The sequence below is a fragment of the Sitophilus oryzae genome, unplaced genomic scaffold (assembly GCF_002938485.1).
Source record: "Sitophilus oryzae breed Bouriz unplaced genomic scaffold, Soryzae_2.0 scaffold_1500_pilon_pilon, whole genome shotgun sequence".
NCBI lineage: Eukaryota > Metazoa > Arthropoda > Insecta > Coleoptera > Curculionidae > Sitophilus > Sitophilus oryzae.
The window spans coordinates 1199791-1213503 of NW_022146171.1; the positions used below are offsets into that span (position 1 = coordinate 1199791).

At 35.6% G+C, this 13713-nt stretch overlaps 1 protein-coding gene across 1 annotated transcript in view; it reads right to left on the reverse strand.

Moving 5' to 3' along the window:
* The window catches only part of LOC115878104 (structural maintenance of chromosomes protein 4), a 31662-nt gene extending 18194 nt beyond the window's left edge, over positions 1 to 13468 (reverse strand). The window contains exons 1-13 of the mRNA XM_030894471.1: positions 13099 to 13468; positions 12742 to 13006; positions 12492 to 12683; positions 12263 to 12439; positions 12106 to 12210; positions 11870 to 12057; positions 11484 to 11814; positions 11242 to 11424; positions 10950 to 11185; positions 5763 to 5889; positions 5509 to 5711; positions 5269 to 5453; positions 4905 to 5140 (exon numbers count right to left, since the gene is read on the reverse strand). Of these exons, the coding sequence (XP_030750331.1) occupies positions 4905 to 5140; positions 5269 to 5453; positions 5509 to 5711; positions 5763 to 5889; positions 10950 to 11185; positions 11242 to 11424; positions 11484 to 11814; positions 11870 to 12057; positions 12106 to 12210; positions 12263 to 12439; positions 12492 to 12683; positions 12742 to 12975 (2397 nt within the window). The 5' untranslated portion in view covers positions 12976 to 13006; positions 13099 to 13468. The remainder of the gene's footprint in view (positions 1 to 4904; positions 5141 to 5268; positions 5454 to 5508; positions 5712 to 5762; positions 5890 to 10949; positions 11186 to 11241; positions 11425 to 11483; positions 11815 to 11869; positions 12058 to 12105; positions 12211 to 12262; positions 12440 to 12491; positions 12684 to 12741; positions 13007 to 13098) is intronic.
* Between the last annotated feature and the right edge of the window lie 245 nt (positions 13469 to 13713).

A 13713-nucleotide genomic window follows, 5' to 3' on the forward strand; every position in this document is an offset into this window, starting at 1 on the left:
AGTGCGCCCATACTTAGCTACCCCCTTGGCAACGGAAACTTTATATTGGATACCGACGCTAGCAATGTTGAGTTAGGCGCTGTTCTGTCTCAGATCCAGGATGGTCAAGAGAAAGTCATTGGTTATTTTAGTAAGACCTTGTCAAAACCGGAAAGGAACTACAGTGTAACCAGACGAGAATTACTAGCCGTAGTTAAAGCAGTGGAACATTTCTACAAGTATCTCTATGGAAGAAAGTTCTTGTTAAGAACAGACCATGCTGCTTTGAAATGGCTGTTGCAGTTTAAGAATCCTGAAGGGCAGGTAGCTAGATGGAATGAACGATTACAAGAATTTGACTTCGACACAACATCGAGCTGGGGCAATCCATCGAAATGCCGACGCACTTTCCAGAAGACCTTGCGCTAAGGACTGTAAGCATTGTTCCCGAGCAGAAGAGAAAGAAGTGAAACTCCTAAGAACAACTGTGGTTAATGATAGTTGGCAACCCGAAGATCTTGCAAATGACCAAACCAGTGACCCAGAATTAGGTTTAGTAATTAACTGGAAAAACGCAGGCCAAAGACCAACGTGGGAAGAAGTTTGCAGATATTCGCCGAACGTAAAGTCGTACTGGGCTCAGTGGAATTCCTTGGTAATAGATAACGGACTACTTCGCCGTGTGATCGAGAGACCGGAGGGACAAGAAGAGAGAAGGCAGATCGTCATTCCAAAGAAGAGGGTCCCAGAAGTCTTGGAGGAAGTTCACAATGGAACCAGCGCGCAGCGGTGGACATCTTGGTGTTACCAAGACACTTGGCAAGCTGCGTGAACGGTTGTACTGGGTGAACTGCAAAGAAGATGTGAGGGCCTGGTGTAAGAAATGTGATATTTGCGCAGCCATCAATGGGCCACAAAAGCGTGGTAAAGCCCCTATGCGCCGGTACAATGTTGGCAGTCCCTTCGAACGAATAGCGATCGACGTGGCTGGTCCTTTCGCGGAGACGAACGATGGTAACAAATACATTGTGGTAGTAATGGATTACTTCAGCAAATGGGTCGAGGCCTACGCGTTGCCAAATCAAGAAGCGTCCACCGTTGCTGATGCCCTTGTTGAAGAATGGATCTGCAGGTTTGGTGTTCCCATGGAGCTTCATTCAGATCAGGGAAGAAACTTTGAGTCCAATCTGTTCCAAGGCGTCTGTGAAGTCCTGAACATCCGCAAGATCAGGACGACTGCTCTACATCCACAATCCGATGGGATGATTGAACGCATGAACAGAACTATCAACCGTTATCTGGCCAAAGTAGTCTCTGACTACCAAAGAGACTGGGACAAATTTCTTCACCTGTTCCTGTTGGGCTACCGTTCATCCGTGCAAACATGCAGCTTTGATCCCCCTGATTCGGAGATGTCCTTTGACGATTTCATGGCCCGATACAACAGCAGTTAGAAGGCTCGCTATGGAGTAACCAAAGAAGAACAACGAAACCTCTTTTCCGTGCCTCCTGATTATTCGCTCGCTTACTGTGTGGTCCGAGATTTGCGGATGTCCAGAGGAATCGCTGCGACGTTCAATGAGAAGTTTGGGCGAGTCGGAGAACTACGCCGACAGGATCCAGAGGTTGGAAGTGTCTTGAGGCTAACCGACAATGAACATGGTCAAGCAAGGCACATTTTCTACTTAGTCACCAAGGAATGGTCCCCAAGTAAGCCGACTTATCTCAATCTATGGAAGACCCTGATTGAACTGAGAGAAGCCCTGCTAAACAACAATATTACACGATTAGCCATTCCGAAACTGGCGTGTGGACTCGATGGTTTGAGTTGGCGTACAATCCGGAACATGATTGAAGTCTTGTTCAGATTTACGGGAATCGAGATCCTCGTTTGCTGCTACAACCCAAAGCTGAGATCGGGAGAGAAAACTGTAGACTGCTATTTCTACCAGACTTCTCAATGTACCAGGGGCCAGCTTTGCAAATACCTTCATTCACCGTGTACATCTCGGGACGAGCATGTACCTAAGAAGGAAGCAGTGTTGCGGACCCGTGTGGACTCGACCTAACCTAACTGTATGTTCCGCCCTCAGATGACCTTAACATCGCATTAAAGAATAGACACCGTAATGATTCATTCGTTCGAGAAGAATCGAGTCCCACTGGAATGGACTAGTACATACGAGAACATTCGAAAACCTTCTCTATGCACCTGACGATCTATGGACTATTCTAGATTTCTTTTGCTGTAGGTATAAAAGCCGGCGGCTGTGGCCTAGAGGGGGCAGTTATAAATATACGAGTGCAGTTGACGCGCTAAAATTCAAAATAAATTCTTAGTTATAAATCGTTTGTAAATAGTTCTATAAGTCTTTTATCGTTATTGTTTTTGTTAATTAGTGTTAAATAAATAGTGTTTAAATAAATTGTGACTTTCTATCCACACGGAACCGACGAAAAACGTAACAGTATTAATTTGTTATGTTAAGAGAGGTTCGAAATATTTTTGACACTACTACTTCTACTTTTTTCTTAATAGGATGATAAATATAACTACTTACTTTTATTTTACTGGGTGTCTTTAACATATCTATCAGAGAAAGGGGGTACCAATACATATAAAAAATAGATGATACTGGCTTCTGCAGCAAATAAAATAACAAATAGTATAACCTAAAATTATAAGTAACAAAATATAAATATCTATCTGAAACAAAGGAATTTGTTCCCTATCCATATTCATAAGTCAATAAAATGGAGAGTTTAGAAAAAAAGAAGGTAAATCACCAAAAGAAAAATTAACAAATATGACGAATTGTCATGATGTTGTCATCTTGGTTGTCATGATGAGAAAAAGCTATTGTTCTAATTTCTATTTAGAAATTACGTTTTATATGGCTGCTTCTTTCTCTCTTGTTATATTAGAATGAGATAGTGGGACCAATAGACGCAATGCGCAGATCAACATAAATAGAACGAAATTTTGCGTTCTGAGTTGCGATACGGGAACGTTGTCCCTCTCTTTGCCATTTAATTTGCCAGTCTCTTTTTATTTGTTTGTCTATGCCTCTAACGTACCTATGCACTCATCGTACCTTATATAAAAATTGGACACCATTTACCTCTATAGGTAAATTGTGTCCAATGCTTTGAATAAGAAGACTAAGGAAGGAGCATATCAAAAATCTTAGGTCCACCGCGATGGGCCTCAAATATGGCCGACTTAAATTCCGGTTTATCAGTGCCGTTCTAATTTTATTTAAAAAATGTAAAACTATGATGTAGGGTAGACGTGGGGTAGACCCAATATTTTTTTTATTTTACGTTGTGAATAAATGTTGGTAGTTATTAAAATTGTTATAAAAATATAAAATTCAAATAAAAATAGATAAGTTATAATAATTATTTATAACTATAAACATCCGATACGCTACTGAAGCAAGTAAGTCAAATTGACGTATCTAAATTCTTTGACATCTAATCTTTGACAAGTAGTAAATAAAAGCAAAAATGCAAGAAAAAATATATAATTAGTTAATTTAAGTGAATTTCATAAATGATCGGTTTACTACAAGTATGTATATTATATAGTCACTTACTAGCGAAAAGTTGTTCCATTACTTCACTCGATTTTTGCTGAGATCTACCGCACTCTACACAACCAACTATTTTAGAGCCTTTTTCGATAAATCGCGATAGTGTCACTGTTAATTTAAGTTCTGCCACAATTTCCAGCTAGATTTACTACCATTATACAACTATCAGTAGTAGAATAAATAATAAATAACATAAAATAAGCTCCGTAAAGACTGACAAATCCACAAAATTTCAAATCAAATTCAAATGTGTCAAATGAGTCCTCAAACAGAACTGTCAAGGATCCCCACCCTAGAGTGCTTTTTCCGCTCACCATGCATGGATAGCATTATGCTCCTTCCCTAGTCTTCTTATTCAAAGGTCTAATGGTTATTATTATTTATTTTGGTTCCAAATATACGTAGTAGTTCTATGTCCACGGAATATTGGGACACCCTGTATAGAATAAACTACGCTGTCAGAATAATCTGAAAAATAATTATTGTATGTAGAAATTAAACAGAAAAATAGTGTGAAATAAAAAGTATATTACAAAACACTAGAACGGATTTCGTTTAAAAATTAATAAATTTTAATATTATTTAATATTAAATTAATATTGCCTTAATATTTGCAAAAATACAGTCCGCAGGCGACCGCGACCGTTTTAGTAGAAAGTGGAAAGCGGTGCGGGGGTGATCAAAATTTAAAAGATGGAATATGTTAACATGCTGAACATACTTGAGTACACAACACATACAGGAGAGACACGTGAGAACACATACTTAATTAGGTTACGATTTTCCAGATTAACATATACTCTTTGTACTTTTTTAAGTTTACACTAAGACGGCATAAAAGTGGGAAAACCTATTTTTTGACAGTCCCAGCCATAAAGGGAATGAAGAAGAAATTCGAATTTTATGCGGACGAAGTCGAGGGAAAATTGTGGTGTCATATTTTGGCGCGAAGTGTCGCTTGACTCGTTTGGGAAGTTAGGTATGGAAAAGCGTTAATTATGTCACACGGCCCTTTTATATCGCTTATCGTATATTTTGAGTGAAAATAGAGAACAACGGCAAACGGTCGAGTCGGCCTACAAACACGTAAACGTTTACGTACGCATGAGCATTTCTTATATTTTTTATTTTTTATACACGTAAAAGATTCTTTACGTCTGCGTATACGTGCCAGCAGCGGCCGACTCGACCGTATGCCGTTGTTCTATATTAATACGTATTATTTGAATACCCGCTGGCCACCATAAGTGTAAAATATATCAAATTCTTTTACAAAGGCAACCTAAGGAGTTCTGTAGAAGACAAAAAAACCTATAAAAAAATCCGTACCTTTAGTTCCTGAGAGTATTTATCTAAATCGATTTTCATTGATTTTAACTGAGGTTGCATCTCGCTGATTTGAGATTCCAAATAGTTCTGTCTCTGTCGCACGTCCCTCACGTTGTTCTCCATAGCTTGCAGTTCCTGTTCTAGTGCCTGTAAATCTGCTGGATTGACATTTGCAATTGCTACAGACTGTCCCATTCTGCCGCGCATTTGTCTTCTACCGCCACCACTCATTGTACCTAATGTAAAAAATTTTAGTTTGGTGGCACAGAAAATGTTTAAAACAATTTTTTAGCCACTGTGCCGCTCTTCAGCTATATTTGTGTATCGGTGATAATTTAAGTACCTACTTTTTCAAATACTATACCTGTGGTTTCTATTAGATCTCCATTAAGTGTTACAACTCTGTACCTTCGGGCACCATAAGCTATCCTTGAAGCTTGGTTAAGGTCATTTGCCACCAAAGTGTCTCTTAAGGCATAGTAAAAGGCTGTTTTGACCCTTTCGTCATTTACTTTTACCAAATCGTACAGTCGGTGAACGTTTTCAGGTCTAAAAAATTACACGTCCATTTAAAATACAGCGTGGCACAATAAAAGAGACTTACGTTTGTATTCTTGAATTGGTTAGGTTCCTCAGATGCTCTTGCTTTTCTAGAGCAATAAAAACGGCCCTTCCTATATCATGTCTTTTCAAAAACTCTATACACCACTGGGCAGTGTCCACTGTGTCTACAACAATGTTATCTAATGGTCCACAGGCTGTAGATATGGCTACATCGTATTTTTGGTCAATCGCTCCCAAGTCACCCTAGAGTTGATTTTTTAGCACATTTATATTTTTAGGTGAGGAAAATCTTACTAATCTTCCAAACAATCCTGGACATTTGCCTTCTCTTTTAGCTCTCATTAGTTCGTCCAAGACCCTTCCACTAGATCTAGAGGCTTGCATGGCACATTTGCCGTCTTCTAATGTGCCCCTTTTTGATCTATAACACAAAAATGCGTTAAACTGTACAGAATTTACAGCTTTATAAAAACAGAAAATATTGACTCCTCGGAAGTTAGTGCTCCAAATTTTTTGACCTTGAAGTCACATATTTAGACTATTAGACTCCATTCACAGTAAGCAACTTTCAGGGTGCATCCACGCTATCCTAAAAACGGCGGATCGGCGTAACGGCGTAACGACCTTGAATAGATTTCCAGTAATTCTATTGGCTGAAAAATTCATCTGTCAGAAATTTTATCTGTCAAATTCATCTGTCAAAAATTTCAGCCAATAGAATTACTGGAAATCAATTCAAGGTTGTTACGCCGTTACCCCGATAAGCCGTTTCTAGGATAATGTGGATGCACCCTCAGTCGACATGACTTCGATACGACAGTCGAGCATTCCGTTCACACTAGAAGCGACTTCGTGCCGACGTCTACCGGCTCGACACGCCATTTGACCAAGTTGACTCAGTCATCTGACCACGTTCGACTTTATTCTAATCTTCATCACCATTCATATATGTATATATATGAGTCCAGGCTATGTCGCGCTGGTTTTACACAGTGCGGCGGATGGTAATTCTAGCGGGACAAAACCTCAGTGATGTTTGAGACTTAAATAAAATCTAAGAACGTAGCAAATGGTCTATTATATAGTAACCATTGACTTATTAACAACTTAATTTATTAATAAATAAATAAATACAAGATTGTTGTCCCGCTAGAGTTACCATCCAACGCACTGTGCGCCGCGAGCTGTACCGCCTGTGTAGGCTCTTCAATGGGACTTCAATGGTACAAAACACACGAATGGCGGCGGCTGCCGAGCGTTTACAAGCGGCTGGGAACAAAGTTCCGCTGCCGCCGCCGCTTATAAGCCGCCTCGTGTGCCCTCACCCTTAAGGTGTACGCGCACTGAATCGGTACCAGTCCGGCGAAGGCGGTGACTCGACTATCGTAGATAGGTAGAGGTAGGAATCTGGCCTCTACAGGCCGAAATGTTTTAGTGGACGCCGGCGCCGTCTATATGTACGATGGTCGCAGTCGCTTTTGCTGGTCGGTCCGATCCGATGCAGTGCGCGCGGAGCCTTAGGCTGAGAACAAAGATTGAAGAGCCTACGCAGGCGGCACAACACGCGGTGCACTGTGCGTTGGATGGTCATTCTAGCGGGATAACAATCTTGTATTTTTTTTATTTATTAATAAATTAAGTTGTTAATAAATATGTATATTAATAAATTCTATGGTTACTATATATTAGATCATTTGCTACGTTCTTAGATTTTATTTAAATCTCAAACATCGCTACTGATGTTTTGTCCCGATAGACTTACCATCGGCCTGTGTTCCGCGCTGCGTCGGCGAAAAGCCGCCTCGTGTGTCCTGGGACTTCAATGGTACAAAGCAGGGTTGGAAAAAATCATGATTTTTAAAAAAAAATCAAAAAAATCAGATTTATTTGATTTAAATCAGAATTTTTTGATTTTAATTCAAAACAATATTTAAATTGGATTTTCAAATGACTAGGACTTATTTCCAATTAAAGTCCTATCCCAAATGGCTAAATCTTTATAACTCTGCCCGTTATCGATAACATTAATAATTCTAGGGTGTGTGTTTGTCATTTTTCCACATCGGTCACCAATATATTTCGCAAAAAAGTCGCCCGCTTCAGATCAAAAGGATTTTTTTTCAAACGTCTCAAAAGTATTAATTTTTATCATTTTAACGCCTAGGTATAAAAGTAAAGCACTGTTACGCCTAAGCACAAAAGTACAAAAATATATTATTAAACAAAAAAAAAATATAATTTTTATTTGTGCTTCCTTGTAACGTCGGAATAGCTTTACGATGGTCCTTCAAAGGTACAGTATCATCAAAAAATGTATAATTTTTACTCCTAATAAAACAATAAACTATTGTTCGGAAATACTCTTAAGTTGAGAATGAAATTAGTATTATCTAATGTCAAAGTGTAAAATACTTACTGCAGATCAATATGTCGGTAAGAATTTGAAAAAATACCATTTCAAAAAAAATATATAAAAAACATATTTCCTGACAACGATTATTATAGATTCTCGGGAATGAAGATATAGTCTCTATAACAGAAGAACCTAGTTCTGCACCATGGTACAAAGAATACAAGGTATGATATTGCGCAGGTTGGGCGCTACGTCACAGGTGATAACAGGCGCTATTGGTCAGCACGCTCCGCGCGCCAGTTCAAATCGTCAAGATATTGTTATAAACCTGTTTTTTTGTTTATATACCGTCATTGAATTATCGCTAAGCAAGTTACAGTGGAGCAGTGCGTAAGGAGTCGGGCTAGGAAGCGAGAGACCCGAGTTCGAATCTCGGCCGGGACATAACTTTTTATTTATTTTTTTGAATACTGTTGTATTCTATAGTTTATTTTTGTAGTATGAAAAAAAGAACTATTTATTCTGTTATTTTTTAATCTCCGTTATTAATATAAATTGATTGTTAGTACAATACCTCATTTAATATAAAATAATATTCTACTTTTTGAAATGTATCGGGCTCTAATTGTACCTAAAAGTAATATATTTTTAGTGATATACCATATTGTAAACTATTTATTTTTTATATTTCAGTCACTGAAAAAGTTAATTTGCATTGAATAATTGCCTACCATTAAAGGAAATTTGAGCTATATAATCCTTGATGGGCATATTCTGGGTATGAAAATACTTCCTTTGAATTTTGGGTGTCGTTCAACCGATTTATTCTCAAAACCAGAAACATCTACATATAAAAAGAAGCAGAGGTCACTAATTATAATAAACTTCACCCTTGGTATTACTTCCACTAATTATAATAAATTTCACCCTTAGAATTACTTCTATCACAATTACAATACGTTCATCTGCATTGGCATTTTCTACTTTTCGATGGGAAACAATAAACTTCCCAACATTTTTTAAATGATGTAACAATTCCTCTTGTGGTTACTTTTCCATAGATATCCTCAACTCTGTCCTCATGTGAATTCAGAGGCAATGAAAATGAAAATTATTTACCATAAACATCGCAAACTAAAAACCTAATAAACAATTTTATACCGAATATAGAAATAAATTCAGTATTCTTACCTATCGTCCAAATCCATGTTAATAGATAATTATTATTTTTAAATATATTTTTGGAACTGCTGGTTTTAGTAATTATTAAATTAAACGAACTAAAAGTCTTAAAAATAAACAATTCTTAACCATAACCAGAGCCATAACCCCAAAAAATGCAGATCTCCTGTCAACTTTCTTTATTTTTTATTTATTCATTATTTTCCTGGTGACGTCACAGGTGGTATGCGCGAACTGAACGAAATTGGAGCCGCTATCGATCATACCTTGTATTCTTTGTACCATGGTTCTGCACCAGTCTGCGAATGATATGTATTCGAACAGCGAATTTTTGTCACTTATACATAAATTTTAAAATAAATCCCTGCGTTTAGCAGTCTAATGGATTCACACGAAATTACTTCAAAAATCGGTCCAACATTTAAATTGATGAATATATATTTTTATATAGTTTTATAACATTTACAATTACTTTTCGATTTATTATCTGTTATATCTTTTATAGAAATATTTTTTATAGTTTTCTAGGACACATTTTTATAACTTTTAAAGCTTTTTTGATTTATAATAAAGTTTTAATAAAATTATTTCTTTTTTATTTAAATCAATGATTAAAATTAAAAAAATCATTTGATTTAAATCATTTGATTTATATTATTTGATTATTATATTTTATTATATTAAATCATTTGATTTAAATCCTGCCAACCCTGGTACAAAGCACACGGTATCTCGTCGACGCGCCGCCTATAAGCCACCGCGTGTGTTTCGCTCTTATTGTAACGTTTTATTTTTTACTAAACTTAGTAAATACAAATTCAAAAAATTATAATTTAAAATAAAATTATAAACCTTTTTTACATTTAAGATAGACGTAAAGTATAAAAAAATAAAAAGACAAAGAAATGTAAAAAATAAACACAATGCTCTTCCATTCCATCCTATACTTTCGATTAGGCTAGGCGCAGATTGAGTCGCGTGTATCGCGTGTGACATAACCTGACATGACATGGCGCGACCGGCACTCGCGCTGCTTGGTGGTCCGCAAATTGGGACGCAGTTTTTCAATGACTCACCTCTGCGATCGTATAAAAACGGCTACATAAAAATGACTGATTCGCCATGGAAACAATTATTGTTACTAAACTTTAGTTCTGAATCAGAATCAGATGATGCCGGATGCCGAAGTGTAAATTTTACTGTATTCAATAATCAAAATGAATACACGCGAACGCGAAGCACGCGTCAGGACACGCGGGTTGCGTCGCGCTGCCAATTTGCGGCGTCTCATTTATTTCTGTTGTTTACAAAAACTTGCGTCGTGCCAGGTCATGTCACACGCGATAGACGCGACTCAATTTGCGCTTAGCCTTAAATTGGCATAAATTTTGATTTCTACACAAAATAAAAAAATAATCAATAAAAAGAGCAATAAAAATATATGTTCACAATTGCTGTCCTCCGAGTATCGCGTTCTTGAACAGGTCAGAGCTGCACAACTGCGTGAATGGAGGACAGTAAATGGTCGTTAAAGTGGTTAAATTAATGTATTACGGCACTTCTACTAATTCGAAAAAAGCAGTTTTAAGTTTTTAAAAAAAAATTTACATTACAAGTAACATAAGTAATTACAGAATATACAATCTACTTAGGAACCAACTTTTCCTATGATTTGTCAAGCAATAAAAACTGGTATACTGTAAATAAAAATAAAATAGAAAACAAATTTCTTGCAGTATAGGTATATAATAAAATTATATAAGGATTCTTGACACTTAACTGCTGATATACAAATTTCTATATCAGCAGTTAAGTGGCAAGAATCCTTATATAATTTTATTAATAAAAATAAAGTGGTAGAGGTATAAACATGGCCAGACTTACCTAATAACACAACTTAATTAAAACTTTTAAAAAATGCAACATATTTTTAATAAAAAATGTACCTGATTTTATTGACAAGAGTAGCTTCATTTTGCCTAGCCTCTAATAACTCCACATTAGCATCATTCAATGATTTCTCTGTTACAGGTATCTTCTTTTTCAATTCTTGCACTTGCTTTATCCTTTCATCTATAGTTGTTTGTGAAGTTTCATAGAGTTTCTTCAAGTTTTCCAGCTTTGTTCTTTCAGTTTCCTCCTTTCCTATACACACTTTAAGTTCAGTTTCAGCCAGAGCAAACTAAAAATATGAACATATTTACATATTCTGTTCATGTGTATGGACTAATTTTTTACATTCGACTTTGTTTTGTCAACATTTTCTTTCAACTTGGATAGTTCTTCTTGTAGTTTCTCTTTTTTTATTTGCAAATGTTCTGTATCCTTTTGTATTTTTTTCATAAGAACACTCTTTTCATTCTCATGCTGTTCTTTCTGTTTTATCATACTCTGCATTTTAGCTTCATACTCAATAATATTCTATAAAAATTAAACAAATAATAATAAAAAAATAATTATAATATTATATTATATTATACCTCTTCACTTTCTTTGGGAACATTTTCTAGCTTGGTCAGTTTTTTCTTTTCTAAAACTATTGTTTCCTTGTTTTTTTTTCTTCTGTTATTTGTACTGGTCATGTCAGCTTGTAGCTGCATGTCTTTCTTATCAGCATTATTATATGCTTCACTTATGCTTTCCTTTTTCTTTTTTAAATGTTCATATATTTTAGCCTCTCTGTCTTGAGTCTGCATATATTTCTCCTTTGTTTCTGCAAACTCTTTCAGTTTATCATCAACTATTTTCTGGGCTGTTAAAGCTTCTTCACAATTTTCTTTTTCAGTTACAGTTTTGGCTTTAATGTCTTTTCTAAAATTAGAAACCATAATTATTTAAATATTTCATAGACTGGTTGATACCTTACATTGCCTTTTGGAAAAGAAAATTTTTGTTTTGTACAATTTTGTTTTCTGTCTTAAGAAATCCTACAGCCTCCTCCATGGGCTCTTTCAGTTGTTCAAGCTCATTTTCGACCAATCTCAACCTATTTAGTTTCTCTGTCCTTTTCTCAGATAACATATCAACTCTTTCATTTATTTGTTCCAAAGGTTTCTAGGGTTTTAAACTTGAAACATATGAAATTCATATTTAATATCATACCTTATATCTAGTTGTTCCAATAATATCTTCTAAATACTCCAACATTCCAGATTCACCTTCTTTTTCTCCTTTACATTTCATCATAGCTATTTGTTCTACTTCTCCCTAATAAAAACAAAAAATAAAAATTCTTACTGCATTTTTTTAAACAACATACCTGAAGAATCAAAAATCTATTGTAATCCAGATCAATACCATGCTTTTTTAATACTTTGGCTACATCTTTGAATTGTACTCTTTTACCATCCATTTCATAATAGGAGGAGTTATCTTTATTTGCAGTTCTTGAAATAGTAAACTCACTACCTGGGACAACTTCATAACTGTCCCTATCCTAGATATTAATTTAAAATGAATCAATCTAATTTTTTTATAACTATTTATACCTTATCAACTATAAGAGCAAAGTTGATTGACACTGTACAAGACTGAATATTCTTAAAATTTTCTGAATTATGTAGTAACACCGAGACTTTCTTGCAACGGATTTTTGTTGCTCTATATCCAAATACAAATAACAAGGAATCAATAACATTACTTTTACCACTGCCATTTGGCCCAACAATTGCATTGAAGCACTAAAAAGAATTACAATGATACAATATATACAAATAACTGTATTACGTTAAGTGTTACTTTATGGAATGGTCCCAAAACAATATTTTCAGCATAACTCTTAAAGAAATTATTATATATCTTAGTTATCATCAATCGAGGGCCTGTAGGATCAAATGAAAGTGTTGGTTTTGTGGCAGGAGGAATGTAAATGCCGTCAATTCGTGTTCCTTCATCATCTGAACCATATAGTTCCTCATCATCAGAAAATACTTGCCCTTCTTCAATTGGTATACTTTGCCTCTTTGAGCTCATATTTCAGTTTAACATTAAGGCTTCCGAAAAGCTAATAAAAAATAAGAAATATGTATTTAAATTAATTTTCAAGATATAGGTTAAAGTTAAAAGTCATTATATTGCAAAACAAAATTGACTAACCGTTTCAAGATAAATATTCCGGTAGAATCTATAGCACAAGCCGCACATGTATATAAGATTTTATGTAAAAAATATACATATATAAGTTCATGAATTACAAAAAACAAATAACAGGGAAAACGTTACACTTTAGATTCAAATTTAAGCTTGTTATTCTTCTTTTTAACCTGAATAGCCATATCACGGCCATATGTCATAGGAAAATAAATATGATATTATCTTCTTCTTCTTCTTGTTTCACGATGACCACGCGCCTTTCGAAAATATTATCTTTTAAAGAAGAATATGATATCTTAAGGGAAAAATATGGAGGGCTATGATGGAGGGCTTGACTCCATAGGGAAAAACTTGCGTCTAAAAAAAAAGCCCCGTTCTCAGAACTACGTCGTGTCGACAGCGACACTGATTGACATTTCAAACAACCAATAGGAGCTGTACTAAATTTAAAATTGACAGCTGTTTGAATTTTGTACAAATCTCATTGGTTCTTTTGTCGTGTCGCTGGCGACAGTCGCAGTTCTGAGAACACGGGATGCAACTTTGTTCATGTTTCAAAGCGATAGCAAAGTAATTTGTAGCTTGATGCACTATGTTCAGTAGCAACATCGATTCGTA